The sequence below is a fragment of the Coloeus monedula genome (genome assembly GCF_965178545.1).
Source record: "Coloeus monedula genome assembly, chromosome: 4".
Lineage (NCBI taxonomy): Eukaryota > Metazoa > Chordata > Aves > Passeriformes > Corvidae > Coloeus > Coloeus monedula.
The window spans coordinates 29,042,334-29,057,418 of NC_138784.1; the positions used below are offsets into that span (position 1 = coordinate 29,042,334).

Genomic DNA, 15,085 nt, shown 5'->3' on the forward strand with positions numbered 1-15,085 from the left:
AATTGGTATTGGAAGGGACCTCTGGTCTAGTCTCACCACTCAGCTCCAAGTGGAGTCGATTAGTGCAGGCTGCTCAATGACTTTTCCAGTTGAGTTTAGAGTATCTCCAAGAACAGAGATGCCACAGCCTATTGGATGAGTCTGGTCCAGACTTTCACCAGTCTCATAGTATTTAAAAACAAGCAAACAAACCCTGCAATAAAGCAAAAAAACCCCAACCAAAATAAACTGCCTTAGGCTTAGGTAGAATTTCTTGCACTGCCTCCTGTCCTTTCAGTGGCACTGCTGAAGTGTCTGGCTCAGTCGTCTTCACTCCCTCCCCTGAGTATTCTCAAGGCTAAACAATCACAGCACTCTCAGCCTCTTCCTTGTGTGACAGATCCTCCAATTCCTTATCATTTTCATGGCCCCATTGCTGGACTAGCTCCACTATAAGCATGATTTTTTTTATTGTGAATGTGCTGCTTTAAGTATCTCCATCCTCCCCTAGGCTTCAAAGGTAGTAAAGTCGGCAGGATACCAAAGCTGTCTTAAAACAAGTGCTCTTTTGTTTTATAAATTTAAATAGTTACACTGTTAGATATAAACAACACAGCCTCTTACCTGTACACTTAGTTAACTTGCATATTTGAAGTAGCCTTATTTGAATGCCTGGCCCTATTAGAAGTCAGGGAATGTAGTTGAAATCTCTGTCCACGAATCCCTGTTTATGCACTTGCTATTTAATTGTGACTCACCAGTGTGAAATAAATAATTTCTAGAGGAGGAAAAAAGTCCAAGTTTCACCTTTCAGAGGTGAATGCCCTAATCCCTACAGGGCCATGTATTATTTTTCTAGCTGTGTGGGGGGTTTTGATCATTCTCCTAGAAGAGGGAGCATATACAGAAGCAGCTTATTGGGAATTGTACACAGGAAAGTATTTCCTGACCAAGTGCTTCTGATGTTGAGTAGTGGAAGAAAGGGGTTTTAGGAAAAAAAAACCTAATCTCTCTCTCTTTCTCTCTTTCTGTCCTTAGTCCCTTTACTGCATCTTACCCAAAATACTAAACCTGGTTAACAGGGAGGGGTGATAACATGGTCATTTGTAGGCTACACGGGCTGGGAATTGCTTTGGGGAAAACGGTGTTTTTAAAAAACAAACTTGCACTTTGTGACTTGATCAGAACTTTCTTGTGCTAATTTAAAGATAATAAAGAATTGTATAAAAAGTGATGAGTCTTATCATTTCATAGTGTGTTCATAAGGAAGAGGCAGCTCAAGGGGTGTAGAACCAGGTATTAAACAGTAAGGAAGTGTTCAAAGCAGTAGTTTATAGCTGTCATGTGGTTCCCTTCAGTTCATAGGACAAGAAGTTAAGATTGATCTAGTTCTGTAAAGGAAAGGAAGAGCTCAAAACATACTCTGTCACATACTCTGACAAGAGGATCTACTAACCTTTAATCTTCTGTTGACAGAAGCCTGTTATTTTACATCTAAGGGCCCACTGAACAGAACAGGTTTGGTGAACTAGAGACTACTGGTTTTCAATCAAATTCCAAAATGATAAAAATTTTATTGGACTTAAGAAAGTTCTGTCACATATTTTTCACAGTATTTGACACAGAATCATGTGGTAGGGAAACTTGGGACCTGTCACTCACTTCTGTTTATGATTTCTAGCATAGAGCTATCATATTAATTGCCAGTATGAATTTGTTTGAAGTAGAAAATTTTCAGAGTGAAGAGTTTAGTTGATTTAGTAAGATTTGACTTTTCAGTACACTCCTATCAAAGCACAAGTGATGATGCCACCTTTAAAGGAGGCTTGCTTCTATTCATAGAGCATTCATGTTTGCTCCTACCAAGGAAAAAGTTCCATTAGTGCTTTCATGGGAACAACGAACATGTTTCTTTAAGTCCCAGCTAAAGCATGCTGATACTTTCACGAAGCAGTTCATTAAAAAAACGAGAGCTTGGACACAAGGACTTCTCCACATGGCTATCAAAGTAACAGTGTACCAGACTTACTCATGTCCTACACAAAGTCATACAATCTGTGTCCAACAATTTGTAGGTGCTGGTCTCATGCCTTCACACCCTAGCTGCCTCCTTTGTGGCTCACGTAGCTGCTAACAGCAGCAGGAAGGTACCCCTTTCATTCCTTTCAGCAGGTTATAGAGTGTCTCGGGGTGACTTTATGATGTGTATCCCATATCGCTGCCCTATGCCCAGAAATTAATTTGTGTACCTTTCTATGCCTTTAAACCGAGCCTGAGAGGGGGAAGGAAAGACTGAGCAAAACTTTTTCAAAGCAGTTTGTAGCTTGTTCAAAGTCACACAGAGATAGAGACTTTTTTTTCAGCTGCAGCAGGAGAGTGGGAGGGAAGGGAAGCACCCGGCTTGCTTTCCTTTCCAGCCAGCTTTTGGCAGTTTTTTCCTCAGCTCTTTTTCCTTCGGAGAATTGAACTTTCATTTTCCTGGGACTTTGGTTTTTTTTCCTTTTTTTTCTCTGCTGGACGGTTTCAACATCAGAATACATTGGGAGGACTTTCCACCAAGGCCTTGGCCCTGGAGGTGGGCCCACCACCCTGTCCCAGCTCCAAGGAGGGGGAGAGAGACTACGGAAGGACTCTGAAATTTTCCCAGGTTTCTCTCAGTAGGGCGAGGGGTTTTATTATTTGGCATTATCATCCTTTTCCTGTGTGTTTGTTAAATAAAGAGTTTTTGTCTCTTTCCTTCAAGGAAAATTTATTTTTCCTGAACCTGGTGGGGGAGGGGTGGTTGTGCCTTCTCTCAGAGGATCTATTTCTAAATTTGACCAAACTGGCACATGGAGGAAATCAACCATGAGCTGGCAGTCCAAGTAAAAAAGATCATATTTAAGAAGAAAGATTATCTCCCATTCTCTGAAGCACTGGCTACTCTTTGATGTTGCCCTTAAGCAAGGTAGCCAGGTAAGTGCACTGTGTATGAATACTTACTGGTTTTATGTTAGGGCGGACATGACAGGGAGTATGAGACACAACAGGATATTCCTCTGCAAATCTGAGACCACCAAGTATCACCAGACCTACTCCAAAGGCAATTTTCCTGCAGCCAGGAGCTGCATCAGGTCAAGGTCAGTGTCAGCACCAGTGTGTCCATTATCCACCCTGTCCAAGTGCCCATCTCTGTCCCAGCTATCAAGCAAGCCAGCTGGGGCACCCCTAATGAGCCTGGCCCTCCCAGCCTTCTCTCTGTAGCCCAGGCTGTTGCTCGTCCCTCTCCTGCATGCCGTGCTGTACAGACTGATGGCAGAGTAACAGAGCTTTTGCTGCCAGAAATAACAAGTACTGGGGTATTTGTGTTTATCTAGGATGCGTGGATCATCACCCAGGACACAGCAGCAGGTTTTGTTCACCTTTGTGGCACCTTTTTTCAGAAAGATGAGGGGAGTGACAGGAAGCTTATTTGCTCAGCCGTTGTTTAAAACAAAAAACAAACAAAAAACCCCACAACCTACTAAACTAAAAACCCTTTAGAAAAATGGAATGTTCAAATTACTGTTTTCTCAAAGCCTAAGTGTATTGTCAATAGCAGTGGTCACATTTCAAGTATATTTCTCTCATAGCTACTCACTAAAATAAGCAAAAATAAAATTCATTTATTTCTTTTCAGGAGAGGCAACATCAAAGGCTCCGTTTGAGATGTATTTAATGCCCTTTTAGTTGCATGCATAAGTTAAAATAATGTTAATTTTGAAAGAAAAAAACCAAAATCATTTCTTCTCACTATGTATTAGCATCACACCAGTACAAGCATTTGATATTTTTATTGCCTCATGCACTGAGGTTTTCTGCAATAAAAATAAAATGAAGCTATCAGAAAAGATGAGAACATAATGAAATTGCAATGAACATATTATTTCATAGTATTACACTTGTAAAACTTTATTTCTAAACTATTAAAATCATTTTTTCTCAACCCAATTCAATACAGGAAAGCTAAAACACAATCCTAGCTGATGGAAGAGAGGTTGTAGTACAAAGAATTCCATTCTAAGTAAATCAATGGAATAACAACATATTCAACTATGCTACCTATATATCAAATTTCTCTTCACAGATATTGTGTCCATGTTCTTCATAGTCTTCTCTAGTTACTATCATGTCTTCAAAATCATCATTTTCAGAAATGAGCTTCCCACCTTCCCAAGAATAAGTAATAGGGCTGGAAAATGAATAAAGTTATTGTTACTCATCTATAAAATCATTTAAAATAGAAGTATGCAGTGATGATTTCCAAGACTTTTATTTAGCCATGCCTATTTAAAACTACATTTTTGATTGCTAAATCAAACTGTTCCGCTCCAGAGAAGTTATGAGACAAAGATTGAAATTTTAGCAGGGCTAGTTGACTTGGTTTTTAAAAAAGGGCCTCTTTGAAGGCAGGTGTGAAGAGGGAACAACATGGGTATGTCTTTGTATTTACTTTGCACAGATAATAATTCTTTAATAGTATTTAAAAATACTCCTTAACAACTTTTTTAAAAGTAGATCTTTTTTTTGTGCATTCAAAATATACTTGTTTTGTCTCCACTCCTGCAAAAATGTTACCCCTTCCTAATTCCCAAAGTGGCACATTAATAATGACATGAAAGCATTCGGACGCTGCTGTCAATTCTTCTGAGTAAAAGACTAAGCTCTAATCTTACATACTTATATACCCACCTAATGACAATACAGTCTTATTTATCTGTTTACAATAAAAAGGCTGACCCTAAAAACACTTCCTCAACTTTATTAGCTTAAGTACAGAACAAGCAGGTGATTTCTAATTTATTTGGTTTGTCTGAAAATACACTGATTTAATACATTCTTCTTGCACAATTTTTGTTCACTTAATATTTAAATTAATGCCTTTACTCAATCTATCTTTTTAATCAGCAGAAGGAACCCTACTTCATTGTTTGTTCCACTAGAAAGATAAACTCCCTTTTATTTAGGAGCTTAGAACTCACTTCTCAGGAAGAACAACGGAAACATCGTAGTCAGTAGGAGTTAGACATCGAACTTCAGAATAAACCCGATCTCTGAAGCCTGGAAAAAGGGTGTTTCCCCCAGTCAGAACTATGTTCTTGAAGAAATGAGGCTGCATTTCTGTAAAATAATTAAGTAAATAGGTAGTTAGAGACTGAACATATATCTAAAGATTAAAGGTGGTGTTTTTTCCAATTTTGTTATGAATTAGAACAGAAGTAAGAAATAGGCATACAAAAAATTTATGATTTATGATCATCTAATAGGCGTATTAGTTAAATCACCCTGTGTTCTTCCTGATTTCAGAATTTGGTTTTGATAACTGCTGTTTTCTTATATTGTCTATTAAGTTTCATTTTTGCCAACACTATTCCTCTTTCAAAAGGGATTTTAAGTGACACAGGGTTTTTAAGAATACATTAATAGCCTAAATGCTGCCATACTTACATGGAATCATAAAACCTATGAAAGTCTTCTTTGTAATAATAACAATAATCACCTCTACATAATCTATGAAATGAAAGCCTTAGTATTACTTCTGACAAACAGCAGTCAGAAAGATTTTATTCTTTGATGCTTAAATTACTGAATTTTGGTCAGTTTCACACCAAACTAAACCAACCCATCACAACATCCCTCCTTCTCCCACCCCAGCCTGTCCTTTTCAAAATACTTTCAGGATATACCTTCAGGTAAATTCTGAATAGAATAAACAATGGCTTCAGGAATTCCCATCTCTTGAATGCCAATATCCGAAGGATGGAAAAGTATTTCTGGAACTGCAAATCTTTCATTTGTTAGACGAAGTATTTGCTCACCAGTCTTGTATTTTCCACTTAACACCATCTCTTCCCTTGGCTAAATTAAAGACATAAATAGTACCCACTGCTTAAGAAAAGAAATCACATCCTAGAATATTCAGCTAATCTATTTCATGTCCTGCAGAGGTAGGCAGTGTATGCTACACTGTCATATTATCTATCAGCAAATCTTTTAAGAATAATGCATACTCTGGTATTAAATCTGAAGTGACTTTGCTCTTACCAACTGTAGTTTTGTCCAAAGCAAAATAAAACTGGTATGCCTGAGAGTGGCCTTAAAATATAGGACTGCTTTCAAAACTATGGCTGGGTCAGTAAATGAGATAAAACTGCTAAATTGTCTTCATTGGTATTTCAGGCTCTTCTATAACATGACTTTGAACCTTCAACCTATTAGGTTATTTAAATCTAATTGAGAGAAACTTTAAAAAAACATCAAAGCAGAGAAAACATTTCATAACTTAAGGTTAAAAAACCCAAATACTGATATGGGTAAGTTGTAGGACAGAGCACAAACAGACAAAGTGACAATTGTTGAACAATAGAACATAAAATGCTATGCTGGGAAAAGAGCATTTTGTTTTCATCCCAACTTACTAAGGAGAAACTTTACCAATTAATGCATAGCACAGAAAGATGCTACAATACAGCATTAGAAAAAAGGGAGTATTTCTAACCTCTCCAATAGACTTGTGCAGGGGAACAGTCCCAAAAACTTCAAACCTATCATTACCTTGCAAAATCCCTTTTTGATTGTGCTGAAGTCTGGCAAAACATAATCCACCATTACAGTATTTTCCTCTCCTTTTAATCTGAAAAAGAATGTAAAATTCAACAGAATAAAGAACAAGTTCTAAATTCCAGCTATTTATACTGACAAGACTTCTTTAACTGGGAAATTTTCTGATTAAGAGTATAGTTTTATTTGTTTGTACAAACAGATTATTCAGAAGTACCAACTTTTACATTTGGTACCATTGTATACATACTTGGCAATGTCCATGTCTTTGTAGAAGTCTTGAGAAACATAACACACATCTTCTTTCACTTGATTAATTACGTGTGTTTCATCCATAACATGTAGCTGCCTGTGAACAACAAAAACCAAAACCACAGAAGTTTGAGAATAATTGAGTGTTCCATTTCCTGTGCAGTTTTCCACTGGAATTGAGCAACCATTGTTTTCCAGCCACAGGAAGCTACTGTCTCAATACCTAAACTTGTATTCAATTTACAAAAGCACTCCTGGCCTACTGGAGCTTAGTATTTTCCTGTTTCAGAGTTCAGTAAATAGATTAACCTCCATTTGCCCATTGTCTTGCTAACAAGCATAGCTGTACTCCTGCAATTAGCTCTCTTAGCAAGGACCTTTACCTAGAAAAAGTTCCAAGCTAAAGGATCCTAATGAAAGGTTGATCCTACTGCATTTTATTTGCAGTATTGATACAATCAGTCAGCAAAATGACTGATGATCTACTGAGACACCTCAGAAAATATGTTAAGAACTGTATAATTGCGAACACACAGGTAACCTCAGCAACTTCAAAAGCACTGGCACTTTGAAAAATAACAGCCTAATTCCTGAAAGGGTTTAAATTCTTCTTAATTCATCTTGATCTTAAGGTCAAGATGGTAGCTATCAGATAATAACAGACAAAAAATTCCCTTCTCCTTTAAACAGCAATTAATCTAAAATTCACAGAACCAGTAAGAACACCCCACATTCATACCAAGTTTTAGAGTGAAAAAATTAGCATGCTTTACCTGTAAGAGATGATCTCCTTTAGATGGTTGGTTAAGAGTTTCCCTCCAACATTAATCCTACAGAAAAAAAGTAACATGAGGAATTCTGTCATTAACTTCAGGCACAGCAAACAGTTTTCTAGAAAACATATATTGCATATATCAGTATACCTGATGATTGCCTCTTTCTTCTTTTTACTTCTGCAATAAGGTACAATGTGGGTAAAAGAGTATCCGCTATCCACAATGATACAACACAGCTCAGATGGATTATCCCGGAAATACCTGTGTGCACTAAGAGCCCCAGCTGAAATACAAGAAATTTAATTCCATTTTTATATGAACATTTAGAATTTACAGTGATATGAAGGTATACTTGCTTCATATTTTAAATGCCTTTGACAGACTTTCAAGACCTCAATACAAAATACTATGGCCAACGCCTGAATTCATTTTGACAGTGGCTAAAACTGTTGTATATGGCCCCATTTGATCTTTTGCAGGAATTACAGTCCATGTTCAGTTTCCCCTAAAGTCCAAGCACACTGATCACGCTACAAACTTATCAAACTTATCTAAAGGAGTATCCTATGTCCAGTTATCGTTCAGAGGGGGGGTAGTGTTGTTTACACATTCCCTGTGAGATACATTTCAGGATTGTAACACTGCATTTTATTTGCTAACACATAACAAAACTAAACAAAAAACCAATCCTATCCCCCCAAAAATGGAAAGCTATCAAAGACTTCATGCAAATTTCTGGCAGATTTTTTTAAAATGCTGTCCCATTTCAAAATCCATCTGTTATTTCTGTCATCCTTACTGTCCTCAAATTTCCTGTAACTATATACCATGACACTCTTTAGAAAGTAGTACAAGAGTACAGATGGAATTTATAAAAGAAGTAATTTTTAAAATGTTTAATCTGCTTTTACTCAAGAGCCAGGAAGCAACTGAAGTAATTTTTTTACTATGTATATATATGTGTGCATGTGTGCTTGTTTATTCATTTATTTAAAGGGTTATGCTTCAAAATACAAAAATGAAAACTAGAAGGAGATATACTCACCATTTACTCTAAGAACTGCTTGAAATTGATATTCTTCAAATAGAATTTCATTCATAGACTCTTGTATTGAACTGAAGTTAAAATAAGGTTCGGTAATAATAATATTGGTATCTACAAAATCCACCTATGAAAAACACATTATGATTGTCATTGCATAAAACTTAGAAATTAATAATCCCTTACCACCTTTAGCAGCAGTGGAAGATCATGTAAATCTGAAGACATGATTACTACTTGCCATATCTGTTTGTAGAAGCTAAACTTAGAATGTTTTAGCTTTTTTAAAGGCTTCATGAGCAGTGATACAAGTTTATCTAATTAATGGGTAAAATACATAATAGAGGGGAACACTTTCATGCATATCCTGATTCTGTTCCCATTCTTACAGATTGTAATCCAACATTTTAAAGAGACACCACAAAGGAACACTACAATTCTAATGTAAAATACTTTACACTAATCCTGTCAAATACAGAAAGTCTCCTTGACAGCTCAGCACTTGCACCACGAAATTACTTGTCTAATAACCAAAGTCCTGTACAGTGAAGAACCTGTAATAAAGTTCCCAGTGACCTCCACCGAGGCCAGCAAAAGATCCTGGACTTTCCATGTTTATCAGTATCTGAAACACTCCTTTAGAGAGGACTTCATAGGGTTACTTCAATCATAGCTGGATATGGCCCTAAAAATATTACCAGCCCTATCTCTCTGTAGTCTTCATTAATGAATTAAAAAAAAACCTCCTCAAATCCATGACTACATTGAATACAGTTCCAAAACTACAATGAAATTTATGTATCAAAACCCAGTTCTCTATATTTTTGTGTACAGAGACTAAGCTAATTTGAGGCATTACTTTCATTCTCAGTATGTAGGTGCTAGAAAAAACCCAAGAATTTCCAGAGAACATAACATTTTGAAAAGAAAAAAATAAAGGAAAGTCTTAATACACTTCCGGTGCTAAATCCAGCTTGTGTGATATGGAAAATAAAGTATCAGATATTTATATTTTATACCTTTAAATTACTCATGGGTAGGAAATGGCTAGCCAAAGATGATTACTAAATGTGTATGTATTTTGGCCTACTGACCCAGCTCATCCCTCCCTTTTACATTAAGTATTTCTTGATCTCTTAACTACATTGTATCTGTCTGTGATTATTTTTTATTAACTTGAATTCTTAATCATATTGATACAAATTTCTTATGGGAGCTGCACTCAGTAACAGTACATACATACAAGACTAAAAAATTTAAATGTTTTTTAAATTCTACACCAGAACTCAAAAACGCTTTCAAAACCACAAATTCCTATGATTTCTAATTGAAGGCATTTTCAAAGAGAACAGTAAGATCACCCGTCCTACTTAATATTTGTTAATTCCATTAGTCAGTATTTAATCTACACAAAATATGTAATTAAGAAAAGGCTCTTACTTGATACATTTCTTTTCCAAAGAGATAATCCCAAACCTGTCTCTGAACATCCCAGTTCACCAAGTAACCCTGTAGGCATTTAGAAACATATTTACACTGTTTAGAAAAAATAAAATCATACTTTAAAAAAAAGTCGAACAACAAATAATTGAGACCAATAATATAAAAATTTGAGAGTTAAAATGTCTAAATTTACATTTTTACTCTAAGGAGTAAACGTTACATAGGATTAAGGTATGTCACAAATACTCCCCATTGATATGCTGATTACTGCACTACAAAACCAATTTACATTGTGTTTTCTGTATACATTATTCTTTTTGTCAGAAGCTTGTCAGTCTTCCTCAGTGCCAGGGAAGGTTATGGAGCAGATTACTTGGAGTGCCATCACCCAGCATGTAGAGGACAAACAAGTGATAAGGTCCAGTCAGCACGTGTTTATTAAAGCTTGACTAACTTGTTCTCCTTGTATGACAAGGTGACCCACTGAGTGAGGAGGGAATGGATGTGAATGTTGTCTACCTGGACTTTTTAGTAAAGTCAGTCAAGTCCCTGACACCATTTCCCACAGCATTCTCCTGGAGAAGCTGGCTGCCCATGCCTTGGATGGGTGAACTCTTTGCTGGGTAAAAGACTGGCTCAGTGTCCAGGTCAGAGATTGGTGGTGAATGGTGCTATATCCAGTTGGCATCCCCTCACCAGTGATGTTCCCCAGGGCTCAGTATTGGGGTCCCTGTTATCAACAGTCTGGACAACGGGATTGGGTGTACCATCAGTAAGTTCACAGAAAGCACAAAGTTGGGTAGGACTGTTGATCTGCTGGAGGGTAGGAAAGCTCCATAAAGATTGCTGGACAGGCTGGATTGATGGACTGAGGACAATCTTATGATGTTCAGCAAGGCCAAGTGCTGGGTCCTGCACTTCGGTCACAACACCACCATGCAGCACTATGGGCTTGGGGCAGAGTGGCTGGGAAGTTGCCCAGTGGAAAAGGACCTGATGTTCCTGGTTGACAGCAGCTGAACATGAGCCAGGTGTGCTCAGATGGCCAAGAAGGCCCATGGTATCCTGGCCTGTATCAGCAATAGTGTGGCCAGCAGAACCAGGGTAGTGATTGCCCTCCTGTACTTGGCACTGGTGAGGCCACCCCTCGAATCCTACTTTCAGTTTTGGGACCCTCACAACAAGACACTGAGGGACTGAAGCAAGTCCAGAGAAGGGCAACAGCTGGTGAAAGGTTCAGAGAACAAATCCTGTGAGGATCATCTGAGGGAGACTGTCTAGCCTGGAGAAAAGGAGGCTCAAGGTGGACCTTATCACTCTCTACAGTGAGCTGAAAGGAGGTTGCAGTGAGGTGGTGGTCAGTCTCTTCTTCCAGCTAACAACTGACAGGACCAGAGGGAATGGCCTCAAGTTGCACCGGGGAGTTTTAGATTGGAAACATTTTCTCACCAACAGGGCTGTCGAGCACTTAGCACAGGCTGCCCAGGGAACTGGCAGAGTCACCACCCCTGCAGGTACTTAGAAGATATGCAGATGTGACACTTAAGGACATGGCTAAGTGATGGACTGGACAGTGCAGGGTTAACTGTTGGACTTGATGATCATAAAGGTCTTTTTCAACCTAAACGATTCTATGACTGTTAAACTTCACACTGCTGACTGATTCTTGTATGACACTACATATAACCCTGCAGCTGGGACATATGGTATGAAAACTATTCCTTAGAACAATTTACATTTGGCTGTAATGTTAAACTGAGGATATCTTACTTACTTTCTGAAAGGGAAGAATATAAAAAAGGCCAGAGGGATCCTTAATTTCATCCAGTTGATTTGCTGTAAAGGTTTTCAGGCGTGCAGTCTTTGATCTGAACTGACAGTTGGGAATAACGCTGGAAAAGATTGGGAAGTCTCCTATTAAACATGGTGTGAGGCACATTCGCTTTCTTCACTCCACTTTCACAAACAGTGTACTTTCAATAATATTTTTTGCTGCTGTATTTTGGCTTTAGTCCATTAACTGGAACTAGTTATGAGGGAAAGCTTTAATTTCTGACAACTCCAGTGCAGAGGAGACACCTTTTGGAAAACCAACCACCACCCCCACCTCAGCCATACACTTCGCTGAGCTGCAACCACCACTCCCTGCCGCCTGCACATTAAGAAGAGCGCCAGGGGTTCTCCGCCCACCCCGGCCGGTGGGGCACGGTGTGACACGGTGTGACATAGTGCAACACAGTGGGGCACGGTGTGACACGGTGTGACACGGTGTGACACAGTGCAACACGGCGGGACACGATGGGACACAGTGGGGTACGGTGTGACACGGTGGGGCACGGTGGGGCACAGTGTAACACGGCGGGACACGATGGGACACAGTGGGGCACGGTGTGACACGGTGTGACAGTGCAACACGGCGGGACACGATGGGACACAGTGGGGTACGGTGTGACACGGTGGGGCACGGTGGGGCACAGTGTAACACGGCGGGACACGATGGGACACAGTGGGGCACGGTGTGACACGGTGTGACAGTGCAACACGGCGGGACACGATGGGACACAGTGGGACACGGTGTGACAGTGCAACACGGCGGGACACGATGGGACACGATGGGACACAGTGGGGCACGGTGTGACACGGTGTGACAGTGCAACACGGCGGGACACGATGGGACACAGTGGGACACAGTGGGGCACGGTGTGACACGGTGTGACAGTGCAACACGGCGGGACAGCGCAACACGGCGGGACAGCGCGACACCTTGGGGCACGGAGGCGCGCGCCGCAGGGGCGGGGCCCGCAGGCGCCGCAGGGGCGGGGCGGGGCCAGGCCGCGCCTCTCCGCGGCGAGCGCAGGCGCGCTGTGCCGGTGGGCGGCCGAGGGGCGCGGGGCCGGCGGGGAGCGGCAGCGGCGGAGAAGCCGCGAGGGGACGCCGAACGCCCGCACTCGCCCTGTCCCGTCCTCTCACCTGACGTTCGCGTGGCTGTAGCCGATCTTGGCGTTGTAGGCGCCGTTATCCAGCACCAGCGTCGCCATGTTCCCCACGGCGCCACGGCCGCCGCCGTCCCAGTATTGATCCGCCACCGCCGTGGATCTCTACGGTGACCATAGAGCGGAGGAGCAGCGCGCGCGGGGCCCGGCGGGACGCGGGAGTGCCGGCAGCGCTCCGCCTCTGCCGCGGGGCGCGCGCCCTGCCGGTGACGCTGGCGGAGCTGTGGGAGCCATTGGCCGGGCGTGACCCGGCAGCGCTCGTCACACGGGTGGGCGGGGAGGGGACACGGCGTCATCGCGGACAGCGCCCGGGCCGGCCGCACGCCTCGCCCGCGCGGGCAGATGCTTCCCTGGGCGCCGTGAGCCCCGCGGGGGCGGCACCGACCGCTGGGGACGGGGCGGGGCTGTTAGGGCGAGAGTGCGGTGTGGCGGTGGTTTAGTTACAGAGCGCCCTGCTTCGGGTGTCCCTGCCGGCTCGGGATGCTGCCGTGCGGGAACCCCGCGCCTCGGGAGAAAGGTGATGAGTGGCAGTCACACTGAGAAGTGCGCAGCAACGCGGGCCTGGGCTGTGTAAGAATGGGACAAAATGAAAAGGGAGACAACTCTAAATTCCATCATCATTATTTTACTGTTACCGAATCACAGAAGCAATTAGGTTGGAAAAGACCTGAGATCACCCAGTTCAACCTACGACTGAACACGATATAAAACTAGACGGTGGGTCTAGGTTCCATATCCCGCCTTTCCTTAAATACCTTCAGGGATAGTGACTCCACCACCTCCCTGGGCAGCCCATTCCAATGTCTAATCACCCTTTCTGTGAAACAAAAAAAAAGTTCTGCCTGATACCCAGCCTAAACCTCCACTGGCGCAGTTTAAGACTAAGTCCTCTCATCGTGTCCCTGGTTGTCTGGGAGATGAGATCAATACCCCACTGGCTACAACCTTCCTTCATGTAGAAAGTTGTTCTAAGCATGCTGTAATTAACACTTTTATTATAAACAGTATGGAAAGCAGTACTACTGGAATTCCTTGTCCCTGACCAGCTTTTGTTTTACTGAAGTCTGTGTAATATAGCACACACCTTTATAGAATCACAGAACCATAGAACAGGACCAGGTGGAAGGGCCCTTGAAAGATCATCTGGTCCAACCTTTCGTGGTAAAGGGAACCGTGATGAGATAATCTAACACCCTGTCCAACATCATCTTGAAAACATCCAGCAATGGGAACTCCCTGAGGAGAGGTTTTTCCAGTGATTGGTTGTTCTCACTGTGCAAAGTTCCCTATATCAAGATGAAAGCTCTCCTGGTACAAATTAAATTTGTTGCCCTTTGTCTTCCTGGGAAGAACCAGCCTCCATCTTTGTAGTCACTCTTTAAGTACTGCAATACTGCAATGAGGTCCCCCGTGAGCTTCTCTAGGCAGAAAAAACTCCATCCTTCTGTCTTTCTTCATCGCGTGTGTTCTTGAGACCTTTGATCATCCTTATGACCTTAATTTGGATGCTCTCCAGTTGTCCACAGATTTTTGAATTGCTGGGAGCAGAAGTAGACACAATACTCAGGTGTGGCCTGAGAAGCACCAAGCAGAGTGGGATGATCAAGTTTCTGTCCCTGCCAGCAGTGCCCCTGTGGGTGCAACCCAGGATCTGCTTTGCCTTCCTTGCTGCAGTGGTGCACTGCCAAGTCCTGTTCAGCCTGATGTCCATCCAGACCCCCAGGTTCTTTTCCACATGGCTGTTTCCCTGGCACATAGGTCTGAGCCTGCACTGGGCTCTGTGGGTACATCATCTCATGTGCAGCACCTTGCACTTGATGATGAATTTTGCTCTATTTATATGTTTTTACTTAAAATCACTAGTTCCTTTGTTGTAAAATAGAAAGTAAAATAGAAAGAGCGTTACAGTTTTGTATTTGTGTGTAATTGACTTTCCTTAACTTAAAAATGTTACTCTGTATGATGACTCTCTGCCCTAAGAAGTATCAAATGTCTTTCCATGAGCTGGGATGTTCATTGGA

General features: G+C 41.6%; 1 protein-coding gene across 1 annotated transcript; it reads right to left on the reverse strand.

Annotated features, from left to right (window-relative positions):
* Positions 1-3,880: 3,880 nt before the first annotated feature.
* On the reverse strand, positions 3,881-13,280 carry ACTR6 (actin related protein 6). Its single transcript, XM_082280619.1, has 11 exons — positions 13,042-13,280; positions 11,846-11,963; positions 10,069-10,137; positions 8,632-8,755; positions 7,734-7,869; positions 7,584-7,640; positions 6,809-6,907; positions 6,553-6,631; positions 5,685-5,856; positions 4,980-5,118; positions 3,881-4,189 (listed from the first exon to the last, which is right to left on the reverse strand). Exons 1-11 carry the CDS (start codon positions 13,107-13,109, stop codon positions 4,060-4,062), a joined length of 1,191 nt encoding a protein of 396 aa, XP_082136745.1. The 5' UTR covers positions 13,110-13,280; the 3' UTR covers positions 3,881-4,059.
* Positions 13,281-15,085: the final 1,805 nt, after the last annotated feature.

What these genes read in the sequence shown, in the direction of transcription:
- ACTR6 (XM_082280619.1), bottom strand. Translation starts at nt 13,109, where the DNA reads ATGGCGACGCTGGTGCTGGATAACGGCGCCTACAACGCCAAGATCGGC. An exon ending in TTGGAAAAGAAATGTATCAA is followed by an intron (nt 8,756 to 10,068) that starts GTAAGAGCCTTT and finishes TGTTTTTCATAG; the next exon opens with GTGGATTTTGTAGATACCAA. An exon ending in AAGAAAGAGGCAATCATCAG is followed by an intron (nt 7,641 to 7,733) that starts GTATACTGATAT and finishes TTTTTTCTGTAG; the next exon opens with GATTAATGTTGGAGGGAAAC.